Below are 12,724 nucleotides of genomic sequence, written 5' to 3'. Positions count from 1 at the left end.
ACTTAAAGTTGATTTTTGTGTATGGTGTGAGACAGGAAACCCATTTCAATTTATTTTAGCTTGGATAACCAACTGTTCCAGAATCATTTATTGAAAAGTACATCTTTTCCCCACTGATCTATAAGGTCACCTTCATCATAAATCAAAATGCCATATATGTATACATCTAGTTCTGAGTTTTCAGTTATTTATCTCATTACAATAGATTTTTCATAGTTTTTGATTTCCACCTTTTTCATTTTAAGGATTTTTGGCTATTCTTGGCCTTTTGCTCTACAGTATAAGTCTTGGAATCATCTTGTCAAATTCCACAAATCTGTTAAAAAATCTGTTAAGATTTTTGGAATTGCATTAACTTATATATCAATTTGGGAAGAATGTAACATCTTTAAAATATAGAGGCTTCATATTCAGGGGCATGATATACCTCTCCATTTATTTGGGTATTCTTTAATGTATTTCAAAAAAGATTCATCATTTTTTTCTATGGGTCTTGCAAATTTTTTCTTAGATTTATTCAGTAGTACCTCATTTTTGTACTATTATAAATGGTACCTTTTTAAAAAATTACATTCTGTTTGTTATACATATAGAAGTATATTTGACTTCTGTATACTGATTTTCAAACTAATAACCTTACTAAATTCATGAGAATTTATCTATAGACTTTTAGCGCGCTTTTCTATTCTAATCCTGGATCTTGTATTTCATTTTCTTGACTTGCTGAGCTAGCTAAACTCTCCGGTACAATCTTGAATAGAAGGGGTGAAAGTCAGTACTCTAGTCTTGTTTCTGATCTTAAAGGGAATGCTTTCCATTTTTGGTCCTTAGTAGGATGTTTGTTGTCAGTTCCTTTACTACAGAAGGTTAAGATTTTAAAAATCATGAACTGAGGTTGAATTTTATCATACACTTTTTCTGCATCTACTGAGATAGTCATATGATTTTTTTCCCCTTTACTCTGTTAATATGACTAAGTATATTGATTTTATAATGTTAAGCCAGCCTTTTATTCTTGGGGTAAACACAACTTGGTCATAACCTATTATCTTTTTATATCTTGCTGGATTTGATTTGCTAATATTTTGTTTAGAACTTTTGCACTTTTTTCCAGTAGGAAATTGGCCTGTAATTTTGTTCCTCAAACTTTTATGAGAAGAGAATTGGCCACAGGACTCAAGGGTGATATTTTGTCAGTATAACTGGTGTAGCCCTAGATGCTGTTTGTGGTTTATATCTCTCTGATTGGTTGTAGTACCCATTCTGACTCAGTTGTTAATTATTTTGAATATCATTCCTTTCCAGACCATGTTAGTAAGGAATTCCAACATTTAAAGTTTGGGTTGATGAGGAAACCCCCCCAAAGGAGACTGGGCAGATGCATCCTAAATGGTAGTAAGAGGAAAATGAGGACAGTCATAAAAAAGAAGAGTTGCTTCAAGAAAGAATAGTCAACTGCATTGAATACTAATTAGAGGTCAGCAGCACCATGGAAGAAAGGCCTAGAGATCTGCTTCCATAAAGATTACAGCCAAAAAGAACCCCCTATAGATCTCAGTTCTATTCTGTAACACATGGGGTTGCCATGAGTCAGAAGTGACTTGACGGCAATGGGTTTAGGTTTTTTGGAAGATGAAAAATATCATTTGATTTAATAACATGGAAACCATTGGTGACCTCAGGAAGAGCAGTGTCAAGAGGGCAATGGGTGCAGAAACCAGACTAGAAGTGATTTAAAAGTGAATAAGAACATCATATCAAGATGGTAGACTGAACACATGGGCCTCCTACCTTCCTTCCCAACACTCGGAAATCTAACAGAAAAATAATATAGAATGTCATCTATAGAGCTGAAATTTTTAGAAGTTCCCCAAAGATGGAGATCATATGCAGGGGATAGATCCAAGTTTTGTGAGTCCTGAGGTGTATACAATTTGGGGGCCATCTTTAAGATAAAGAGTATAACATTTTAATAAGTACAAGGCTTTGGAAGGGAGCCATGCAGAGGAGGAAACCTGAAGCTTCATTAGCTTCGTGGTTAATCTGCCTCTAAGCAGATGGAATCTGATTGACAAGGAAATCCAAAACCCAAACCATATTCCAGAGAGGACTGCTATGGAGCTAGGAACCCTCTGGGTGTGTTCCAGGCTCAGAGGCAAAAAATGCAATGAGTAGGAGGGGGCCCAGGAGCAATCAGTGTGATTCATTTGGGATGAATGTAATCTGGGAACTTCATTCAGAGCAGCTGTGTATGTCAGTGCTTCCTCCTTCACCTGGTTGAGATGCACAGCAAGCATAGCTATTTACACAGAAGCCAGAGCAGCAAATGTGTGCTAGAGAGACAGGGCATCCTACTTTGGTGAGTGGCGTCTGGGGTCTTAAAAGCTAGCGAGCGGCCATCTAAGATGCATCAATTGGTCCCAACCCACCTGGAGTAAAGGAGAATGAAGAACACCAAAGTCACAAGGGAACTATTAGCCCAAGCAACAGAAAGGGCCACATAAACCAGAGACCGCATCAGCCTGAGACCAGAAGAACTAGATGGTGCCTGGCTACCACCAGTGACCACCCTGACAGGGAACACAACAGAGAGTCCCTGAAGGAGCAGGAGAAAAGTGGGGTGCAGAACTCAAATTCTAGTAAAAAGACCAGACTTAATGGTCTGACTGAGACTGGAGGAACAGCAGAAAGCATGGCCCCCGGACTCTCTGTCAACCCAGAACTAAAACCATTCCCGAGGCCAACTCTTTAGACAAAGATTAGACTAGCCAGTGGGACATAAAAAGATACTCATGAAGAGCGTGCTTCTTAGCTCAAGTAGATACATGAGACTAAATGGGCAGCTCCTGTCCAGAAGTGATATGAGAAGGCAGAGAGGGTCAGGAGCTGGTTGAACGGACACGGGAAATCAGGGATGGAAAGGAGGAGTGTGCTGTCACAGTGCACGGAGAGCAATTAGGGTCACATAACAATGTATGTATAAATTTTTTTATGAGAGAGTAACATGAATTGTAAACTTTCACTTAAAGTACAAGAATAAAATAAAATAATGTCTACTATTATCTTACTGTCCAATATACTCCAATATAACTGTTTCTCAAGAGTTACTCTGATGCATGGAGAAAGTTGACAATGTCATTAAGTAAATATATTATGTGTTTCAGGGCTTACACTCTTCAATTAAGAAATCAAGACATTGTTTAACAAAGCTCATTAAAGACAGTTAAAGGAAAATTCTTTTCTAGCTCCTAAGCCTTCTTGCTTTTTCATTAACATGTTGCTTTTCTGTAAATGAAGCCCTGGTGGCACAGTGGTTAAGAGCTCAGCTGCTAACCAAAAGGTCAGCAGTTCAAATCCACCAGCTGCTTCTGGGAAACCCTATGAGGCAGTTCTACTCTGTCGTATAGGGTCACTATGAGTTGGAATCAACTTGACGGCAATGGGTTTTTTTTGTTTTTTTTTTTTTGTGTAAATGTGAAGAAAAAGACTTGCGGCTACAATGATCCTAATTTGAATTCACTCATTCAACATTCATACAGCAAATATTTTTTTCAGCAACTATGATGTGCTAGGTGCTAGATAAACAAGTGGTAAACAAAACAAATGTGATAAGCCCTGCCGTTGTAGTGCTTATTGTCTGGTGAGAGAGAGACATTAAACAAATAAATATATAATTATAAAGGATATATAGGTTCCATGAAAGAAAATAATAGGGTATTAGGAGAGGGAATAATACGAGGTAGATTAGGGACATTGGAAGGGCGGGGCAAGGTTAAAGAAAGACTCTGAGTAATCATTCTTTTAATGAGCATCATTATTGGTGAGTCGGAATAACACATTCAAATTATGCCTAGAGTTGCTAATGTGCTAAAACAATGAGTCATAATATTTATCCAAGCCATATTTTAGATGAAATAGTAACCTCACAGCAGAATGGTGATATGCAGCCGAAGAGTCCAGTTAAATCTGAAAAATATGTCTCGTCTGTGTTTTCCTGCAATGGGCTTGGTAGCTAACCAAATTAGCAGATCTGGCAAGCTCTCCCAGTGCATAAAGGTGGGTCCTTCTTTATCATTTGGAGCTGCCCTATTCTCCCAGATCGTTGACTCTTTTCTGTTGGGCCATGAATCACATCTGGCACCCACTGCCATTCTGTAAGTGTCATGAGGATTTGGCGTTCTAAAAGCACGTAGCTCGTCAGGGCATTTCTATGAAAGCATTCCCTAACATGGGCAGACGTTTGAGGAAAGTCTTCAGGGTAGTTGGGTAAATGTTAATACCGTTTCATAAGGCATCCTGGCCCATGTGTTATTTCTGAGTGGGTCACAGTGCTAAAGCCAAAGCAGCGGTTACTGATTGTTCTTTGGGCCTGGCTGAAGCCAACCTGGCCATCTGAGTAAGGACAGAAATGCTCCTGACAGAGAGTTTGGGCATTTGAATCATTCCACTTATCTCCTTCTAGCTATCCAATTGCTCATAGATGTTTCCACTCTTATTTTGGTAATGGTAAGGATGAGAAATGTTATTGAAAGAACTGGGATCAGACTTTTTGTATAAGGGAAGGTTTACTCATTTAAAAATAGCTGTTTATATTTATTTTATCAAATGAATACAGCTCTTGCTTAAAAAGTCAAATATTAAAGAACAGATCACTTTCAATTCTTTTTATTTCTAGAGGCAAATTCTTACGTATTTCCCTCTAGATTTCTAACTAATTATGCCTACGGTCCTCAAATGTTTTGTTTCCAGGACCCCTTTATGGTCTTAAAAATTATTGAGAACCCAAGAGTTTTTGTATCTGTGAGTTTTATCTATACATTTTTAGACATAAGAAACTTTATTAAGAATTAAAGAAATTAAATTAGAAATTTTAAATTAAAACTGAGGATTTTTTAAATAATTATTTATTAATTCATTTACAAATAACAATAATAAACATGTTAACATAAATAATTTTATGAACAATAACAATATTTTCCAAAACAAAAATTAGTAACACAAGTAGCATTGTTTTACATTTTTTGCAAATCTCTTTAATATCTAGCTTAATAGAAGACAGATGGATTCTCATATCTCCTGCATTCAGTTTGTTGCAATATGTTGTCTGGGCTGAAGTAAATGAAAAAAAATCCAGCCTCACACAGATGTGTAGTTGGAAATAGGGGGAGTATTTTAATAGCCTTTCCAGATAATTGTGGCTATTCTTGTTTGATACCACATTAAAATTCAACTAGCAGTAGTTTCTTAAAGGTTAGTTGCAATATGAAACCTGAAACCATACCAATGAACTTTTGTACTCTGTTATTTTAAAATCCATTGATCTGTCTTGAACTTTGACTAGATAACATCCCACATTGGTCATTTTGAAAATGAGTAATGAAGAGCTTCCAAATACTGACACATTTTATAATATCAAAAAAATCACATTTCTTAATGTCATCGCTGATTTCATCAAAAAGTCTAACTATTGGGAAGCCCTAAACTTACTGGGAGGGAATATAAGTTTTCCAAAATTCTAATTTTCCCTTGAAAGCTCTAAATTTGTCATCTGCAATAAATGCTGTCAGTTATTTTTACTTGAAATGACAGGCTTTGTTCCTTCATTTTTGAGAAAATCTCTGCTGAATACCCAAGACTGAATAACCAGCATTTGTCCAGCAGTTTTTCTTTCAAGTTAAAATATTGTTTCATGAATTAAGCACCTAGTTTAACTCTCAAACAATCACACAAGTGCATATGGATGAGCTGAAATACTTTATGCTACTTCCCATCTCCCCACACAGAATAATTAAAAGACAAGGACTCCAGGTTGAGATATAATAAAATTAATGATTTTTACCGCTTCAGTGAAGACATTCTTAAGTGAAACTGGCATTTTTTAAACTGCAGGTGTGGTGGTGAAGAACACAATGATCACTAGTCAGTTTTGTGACAGTGTCTTGATTCGTGCTGTTACAGCACCAGTCATTTGACCCACCATAACTTTTGTACCATCAGTGTAATTGTCAACACAGTGAAAAGGCAAATAATATCTTAGTATTACATGAAAATAGTTCTGTCTTCACAGAAAGTGAACTACACTTTGAGAATCTCTGTAACATGTTGACACTATTTCTTGGTATGCTGATGTTAGCCATTTTCTATTAACTTTCTGTTCTGGAAGATAGGGGTTTAGCATCCACCTTGTCTTAGTGTATCTAGTGCTGCCGTAATAGGAATACCACAAGTGGATGGCTTTAACAAAGAGGTTTATTCTCTCACAGTCTAGGAGGCTAGAAGTCCAAATTCAGGGCGTCAGCTCCAGGGGAAGGCTTTCTCTATTGGCTCTGGAGGAAGATTATTGTCATCAATCTTCCCCTGGACTAGGAGTTTCTCAGCCCAGGGACCCCGGTCCAAAGGACATGCTCTTCTCCTGGCTCTTGTTTTTTGGTGGTATGAGGTCTGACTGTCTCTCTGCTTGCTTCTCTCTTTTATATCGCTAAAGAGATTGGTTCAAGACACAATTCAGTCTCATAGATTGAGTCCTTCCTCTTTAACATAACTGCCTCTAATCCTGCCTCATTAACATCATAGAGATAAGATTTACAATACATAGAAAAATCACATCAGAAGACAAAATGGTAGACAATCACACAATACTGGGAATCATGGCCTAGCCAAATTGATACAAATATTTTTGGTCAATTCATGACACACACTAAACCTGAGCTCTGGTGGCCCAGTGGTTAAGAGCTGTGGCTGCTAACCAAAAGGTCGGCAGTTCAGTTGCTCCTTGGAAACCGTACAAGGCAGTTCTGCTCCGTCCTATAGGATCGCTATGAGTTGGCATCGACTCAACAGCAACGGGGTACCCTAAACCAAAGCCCCCATTTTCCCTTCCTTCAACCTCTCAATGTAATCATATCACACTTGTTGCTTAAAAGAATATTTAATGTTTATCTTATTACTAATGTGCCCTGGTGGCACAATGGGTAAGTGCTCGGCTGCTAACCCAAAGTTTGGCGGTTCAATTCACCCAATGACTTCATGAGAGAAAGACCTGGCGATCTGCTCCCATAAAGATTATAGCCTAGAAAACTCCATGGGGCTGTTCTACTCTGTCACGTGAGGTCACTATGAGTCAAAATCAACTCAATGGCACCTAACAACAACAACAACAAACTTATTACTACTACATAAATATTGGTCACTGCCGAGCCTGTTGTTGTTAGGTGCCATCAACTCAATTCTGACTCATAGCGACCTTATGGAACAGAGTAGAACTGCCTCTTAGGGTTTCCAAGGGGAGGCTGAACTGCCGACATTTTAATTAGCAGCCGAGTTCTTAAGCACTGTGCCACATATTGTTCACTGCCTAGCCTAGTAAGGTAAAATGAATGTTTCCTTATACAACTTGTTCCCCCTTGGTGTTAATCACTTCCTTGTTTTTTCATGTGCTTCCTTTTGTGATCCTATCACAAATTTGAAATTTGTCTCAACTCTCCAATAACTTTGTTAAACTTCTGAATATCCTGTTCCACATAGTTAGACACCTCAGGGAATCAATCAGGTCCACTCATTTTCCCCTGGAGAAATTCCCTCTTAAATCCTGCTTCCTCCTGTTCGGAGATGAAGCGGTTGCTCGCTCGGCCTGCAACTGAGCCTTCATCCTGGGACATCCCCTAACTGCTCAGAGGAGGGGACAGAACCTGATGTGAGGGGTCTAAAGTCTCATTTTCCAAACTTTTAACCAGATCCCCTGTTGCAAGCTCAGAGTCTCGTCCCCCATCCTTAGCAACTGTGTGTCTCCAAATCCTGAACCTTCCTGGGGTCCTGCACAGACTGGCCACTCCTCTCACTGACATCCCCAAGTAAGCACTTGGTTCTCAGATTTCTCAGCTCTGCTGCCTCCTCAATCAGCCTTCCATTTTACAAAAACATTTTGAGGTCTCACAACTGCTGTTATCTCCTCTCCTATTCCTTTCATCCTTGCAGTTTTATGCCTTTGAAAAATTTCTTTATTCTCATTTTAGGGATCATTTAAAGAGAGAAGTAAAGATAAACATAGGTGCTCAATATGTCATGTTTAACTGGAAGCCTAGTATTTGTATTTGGAACTACACAGCTCTAAGGGCTTGTTCACACAAGCTTATTGGGGTCTTATTGAGATTTATGCTTTGGGAGCTTTATGAACCCATTTGGCAGATACACGTATTTCTACTGTCAAACAGAAATTAAAGACTGGCATAGAATTTGATGAAGCAAATAGCAAATGGAAATCTGGTGGCGCAGTGGTTGAGAACTCGGCTGCTAACCAAAAGATCAGCTGTTCAAATCCACCTGCTGCTCCTTGGAAACACTATGGGGTAGTTCTACTCTGTCCTATAGGGTCGCTCTGAATTGGAATGGACTTAATGGCAATGAGTTTGGTTTGTTTAAAAGATAACAAATACTTACAAAATATTAACTATTAGATTTCTCCATTATTCAGTCTTTCAACAAATTCATTAAACACGTATTTGCTGAGTACCTACCGTGTGGCAGGGGCACTAGTTCAGGTGATAAGATTATAGTGGTGAATAAGACTGACAAGGTCGTCTCATAGACTTTACAATCCAGTGTAGGAAGCAAACAGTAGCAAAGTAAACAAATACGTCAGACGATGTCAGACAGTTATAAGAAGATGATAATAATAAGATAATAAAACAGACTATGGGATAGAGTAACCGAGGGTAAGGGGGCTACATTAGGAAGAGGGTCAGGGAAGGTGACATTTGAGCAGAGGCATGACTGGTGAGAAAGATCTGTCTTGGTAAAGATCTGGGCAAAGATTTCAGGAGGTACAAAGACCCTAAGATGGAGAACAGCTAGGTCTGATGCAATTTAATAGTAGGAAGTGAATGTACTTTTATCCATGGAATAGAAAGAAGACCAAAGTGGTTGGAACACAGTGAGTGAGGGGAGGAGTGTGGAAGACGGAGTCCAGAAGTTAGGGCTGAAAATGTAGGTTTGAATGTTATCTCAAATAGAAGCAATAATTGAAAATCTGAAATGAGATAAGATTGGGGTGAGATAAGATGGTTAAGGGAGAGAGTATACAGAGAACTGCGCTAGGCACTGTGGATGCTGCCAGAGTATATTAGGCACTGACCCTACCTTCAAAAAATTTATAGTCTAGTTGGTGAGACAAAGCAAATTTTCAAAATACAGAATAATAAAAGACAGTGGATAATCAAGCCCCGCATGATGTAGTACAAGTGAAAAAGAAAAAAAAAAGTGAAGTTAGAAAATGTAACAATCATCGAGAACTGGTGGTAAAAGGTAGCTTTTGTAGGAGGTAAATCTGAGCCAGACTTTGATGGGTGAGTTACATTTGCAGCAGCTGAAAGGCAGAGGGAGAAAATCTCAGATAGAGGGGAAAACATGAGCAGAGACTTGAATGTGGGAGTGAACATGACATATCTATGAAACAGTAGAGAACAGCTTGACTGTTAGGAAGTAGCTGAATAGGTGGGTGGGTTTTCTTAAATGTGCTTTAGAATCTTGCTTTCTAAATGGTGGGGGTGGGTGATTAAAGCACTGAGCAGTTAGATCTGAAATTATAGTAAAAATAGCATCTGCCAGGAGTCCTTAATTTTTGATATTGAATAGTGGTAATACTTCCCCATTTAATTACTTTTTATTACGACATTGATTAATAATAATTATTTTAAAAAATGAACACAATATAAAACGGGGTATGTGGAGATGTCTCACTACTATCCTGTCCTCATCCATCTTGCTTCCCTCACCTCTAATAGATACAGTCACTTTTCTTTGTAATTTATTTTCCAGTTTTCTTTATGCAGATGCAAACAACATGAATATATTCTCTTATTTCTTGCCCCTCATTTCTTACACAAAAGCTAGCACCCTATGCCATGGACTGAATAGTGTCTCCCCAAAATATGTGTCAACTTGGATAGGCAGTGATTCCAAGTATTGTGTGGTTGTCCCCCATTTTGTGATCTGATGTAATTTTCCTATGTGTTATAAATCCTAAACTCTATGACGTTAATAAGGCAGGATTAGAGGCAGTTATGTTAATGAGGCAGGACACAGTCTACAGAATTGGGTTGTATCTTGACTCAATCTCTTTTGGGATATAAAACAGAGAAGCCAACAGAGAGAGGGACCTCATACCACCAACAAAGAAGTACCGGGAGCAGAGTATGTCCTTTGGACCCGAGGTCCCTGCAATGAGAAGCTCCTAGACCAGAGAAAGATTGATGACAAGGACCTTCCCCAGAGCTGACAGAGAGAGAGTCTTCCCCTAGAGCTGGCACCCTGAATTTCGACTTCTAGCCTCCTAAACTGTGAAAGAATAAATTTCTCTTTGTTAAAGCCAGCTACTTGTGGCATTTCTCTTATAGCAGCACTAGATAACTAAGACACCGTATATGCACTTTAAAATTTAGCTATGTATCTTGGGATTCTTCTCATATCAGTGCATACAATCTTTCTCATTCTCTTTTTAGTTCTGGGTAGTGTTCCAATGTGTGGCTCTATCATAGTTTATTTCATCAGTCCTTTCATGATGGGCACTTGGGTTATTTCCAATCTTTTGTTATTTCAAACAATGACACAATGAGTAATCTTGTACATTTTCCATTTTGTATGTATTCAGGTGTATCTGTAGGACAGATTCCCAGTAGTGGGATTGTTAAAGGATAAATGCTTCTGTAACTTTGGCAGATATTGCCAGATTCCTTTCACAAGGGTTGTACCATTTTAAATTCCCACTAGCAATGTATAAGTAGGGTCAAACTTTTAGACATTTGCCAATCTTTAAGGTGAGAAATGGTATTTCCGTGTGGCTTTAATGTGCATTTCTCTTATTATGGACTTCCACATTTTAAACATTATTTTATGTATTCTTTTGTGTAATCTTTTGGCTAAAAAAAACTACATTGTAATAAACATTTCTAACTTCAAGTATACAGAATTAAAAAAAAATACCATTACCTATAGGAACATATTTAACTTAGGTTATTTGCCAGACTAGGGCCACTTCTGGGACAATATGACCCGTCCTCCTTATTCCAAAGACTCAAGTAAAAGAACAAATTAATTTTCACTTAACTAGGTCACATGCAATTTAATAGTAGGAAGTGAATGTACTCTGCTTCACAAACCTTTAATATTGCTTAGATTCTCTCCAAATAAACTAAAGTAGTACTTGCTTAATACATACTAAGGAGACCTGTAAGTCATTTGAGAAGCAAATTTTCCCATGAAAGACCCTTTTCTTCCTGGTTGGTTGTATTTGCTTCCCTACCTATTTCTCTCAGTTATATTATTCTTAATCGGAGCCACTTTATAATTTTCTGAATAAATTGTCAATGTGGTTTGAATACTGCCAACTCTTCTTATTGTTACAATCAAATAATACCATAATAACCCATTGTTTAACGTTCTGATTCCAGATTAAGTTTGCCAGAGTTTTCTTCAAAGGGAACATCTGGAACCATCTGGATTATTAATTCTCACATTTTTGGTCATGTCCAATGGCCATATTCCCTTCCTTGCAGGTGGTACTGTGAAGGCAAGGAGCTTGAAAATTCCCCAGACATTCACATTGTCCAGGCAGGAAATCTGCACACGCTGACCATTGCTGAAGCCTTTGAAGAGGACACGGGACGCTATTCCTGCTTTGCTTCTAACATCTATGGGACAGATTCAACTTCTGCTGAGATTTATATAGAAGGTAAACAAAAAACTCTTTGAGCATGGCAATTACTAGTAAGACATAGAGTTTTATAATAAATATTTATTGCGGACCTATTATACCACTCACTTGTTTAGGCACTGGAGATACAGCTGTGAACCAAACAGACAACAATCCCTAGGCTATGGACTCATGGAATTTACATTGTAAAGGAGAGACAGGAAATAAATGAAATAAGTAAAAACATAAAATATATTTAGAAGTAAAATATAGATAAAATATATAATATGATGGCTATAAGCACTGTAGAAGAAAAACAAAACAAGGAAAATGGATATGAAATGTGTATATGGTATGTGTGTGAGAATGTGTGTGTGATTGTGTATGTGTGACTGTGTGTATATGTGAGTGTGTGTGCTTTTGTGTGTGTGTGTGCATGAGAATATGTGGCGTGTGTATATGTGTGTGCATGCATGATTGGTGTATGTATGTGTGACTGTGGATATATGTAAGTGTGTGTGCATATGTATGCATGTGTGTCTGTGTGTGTGTGTTGCAATTTTAGGTAGGCTGGCCAGGAAAGAGCTTACTGAATAGATAACCTTTGAATGAAGACCTAGAGGAAGTAAGGGAGTGAGCTACAAAGCTATTCATGGGAAAAACACTCTAGGCAGAGAAATCAGTAAGAGCAGTGGGATGGGAGTGTGCTTGTCTTAAGGTACAGAGATAAACCAATGTGGCCAGAGTGGAGGGAGCGAGGAAGAAAAGTAACACGAGATGCTGTTAGAAGTTCAAGATCAGGGTGGGAGGAAGGCAGGTAAGTAGAGCATGTAGATGCTTGTAGGTCATTACAAGAACTTCAGCTTTTAGGCTGAGGGAGACAGGAAGCTCTAGGAGATTCTGAGCAGAGGCATGCCATGATCTGACGTAGATTTTTTTTTTTAATTTTTTTTATTGTACTTTAGATGAAGGTTTACAGAACAAATAGTTTCTCATTAAACAGTCAGTGCACATATTGTTTTATGACATTGGTTAACA

At 38.1% G+C, this 12,724-nt stretch overlaps 1 protein-coding gene across 2 annotated transcripts in view; it reads left to right on the top strand.

Annotated features, from left to right (window-relative positions):
* The window catches only part of MYPN (myopalladin), a 114,589-nt gene that overhangs the window by 29,864 nt on the left and 72,001 nt on the right, over positions 1-12,724 (top strand). Inside the window, exons 1-2 of one of the 2 annotated variants that reach the window (XM_004386404.1) lie at positions 4,481-4,500; positions 11,550-11,725. In XM_004386404.1, the coding sequence (XP_004386461.1) occupies positions 4,481-4,500; positions 11,550-11,725 (196 nt within the window). Of the gene's footprint in view, positions 1-4,480; positions 4,501-11,549; positions 11,726-12,724 lie in introns of those variants that run through there. The other variant, XM_004386403.1, reaches the window with a different exon arrangement.

This window comes from Trichechus manatus, unplaced genomic scaffold (assembly GCF_000243295.1).
Source record: "Trichechus manatus latirostris isolate Lorelei unplaced genomic scaffold, TriManLat1.0 scaffold00163, whole genome shotgun sequence".
In the NCBI taxonomy this organism is placed as follows: Eukaryota; Metazoa; Chordata; class Mammalia; order Sirenia; family Trichechidae; genus Trichechus; species Trichechus manatus.
This window is presented reverse-complemented; position numbering and strand designations above follow the sequence as displayed.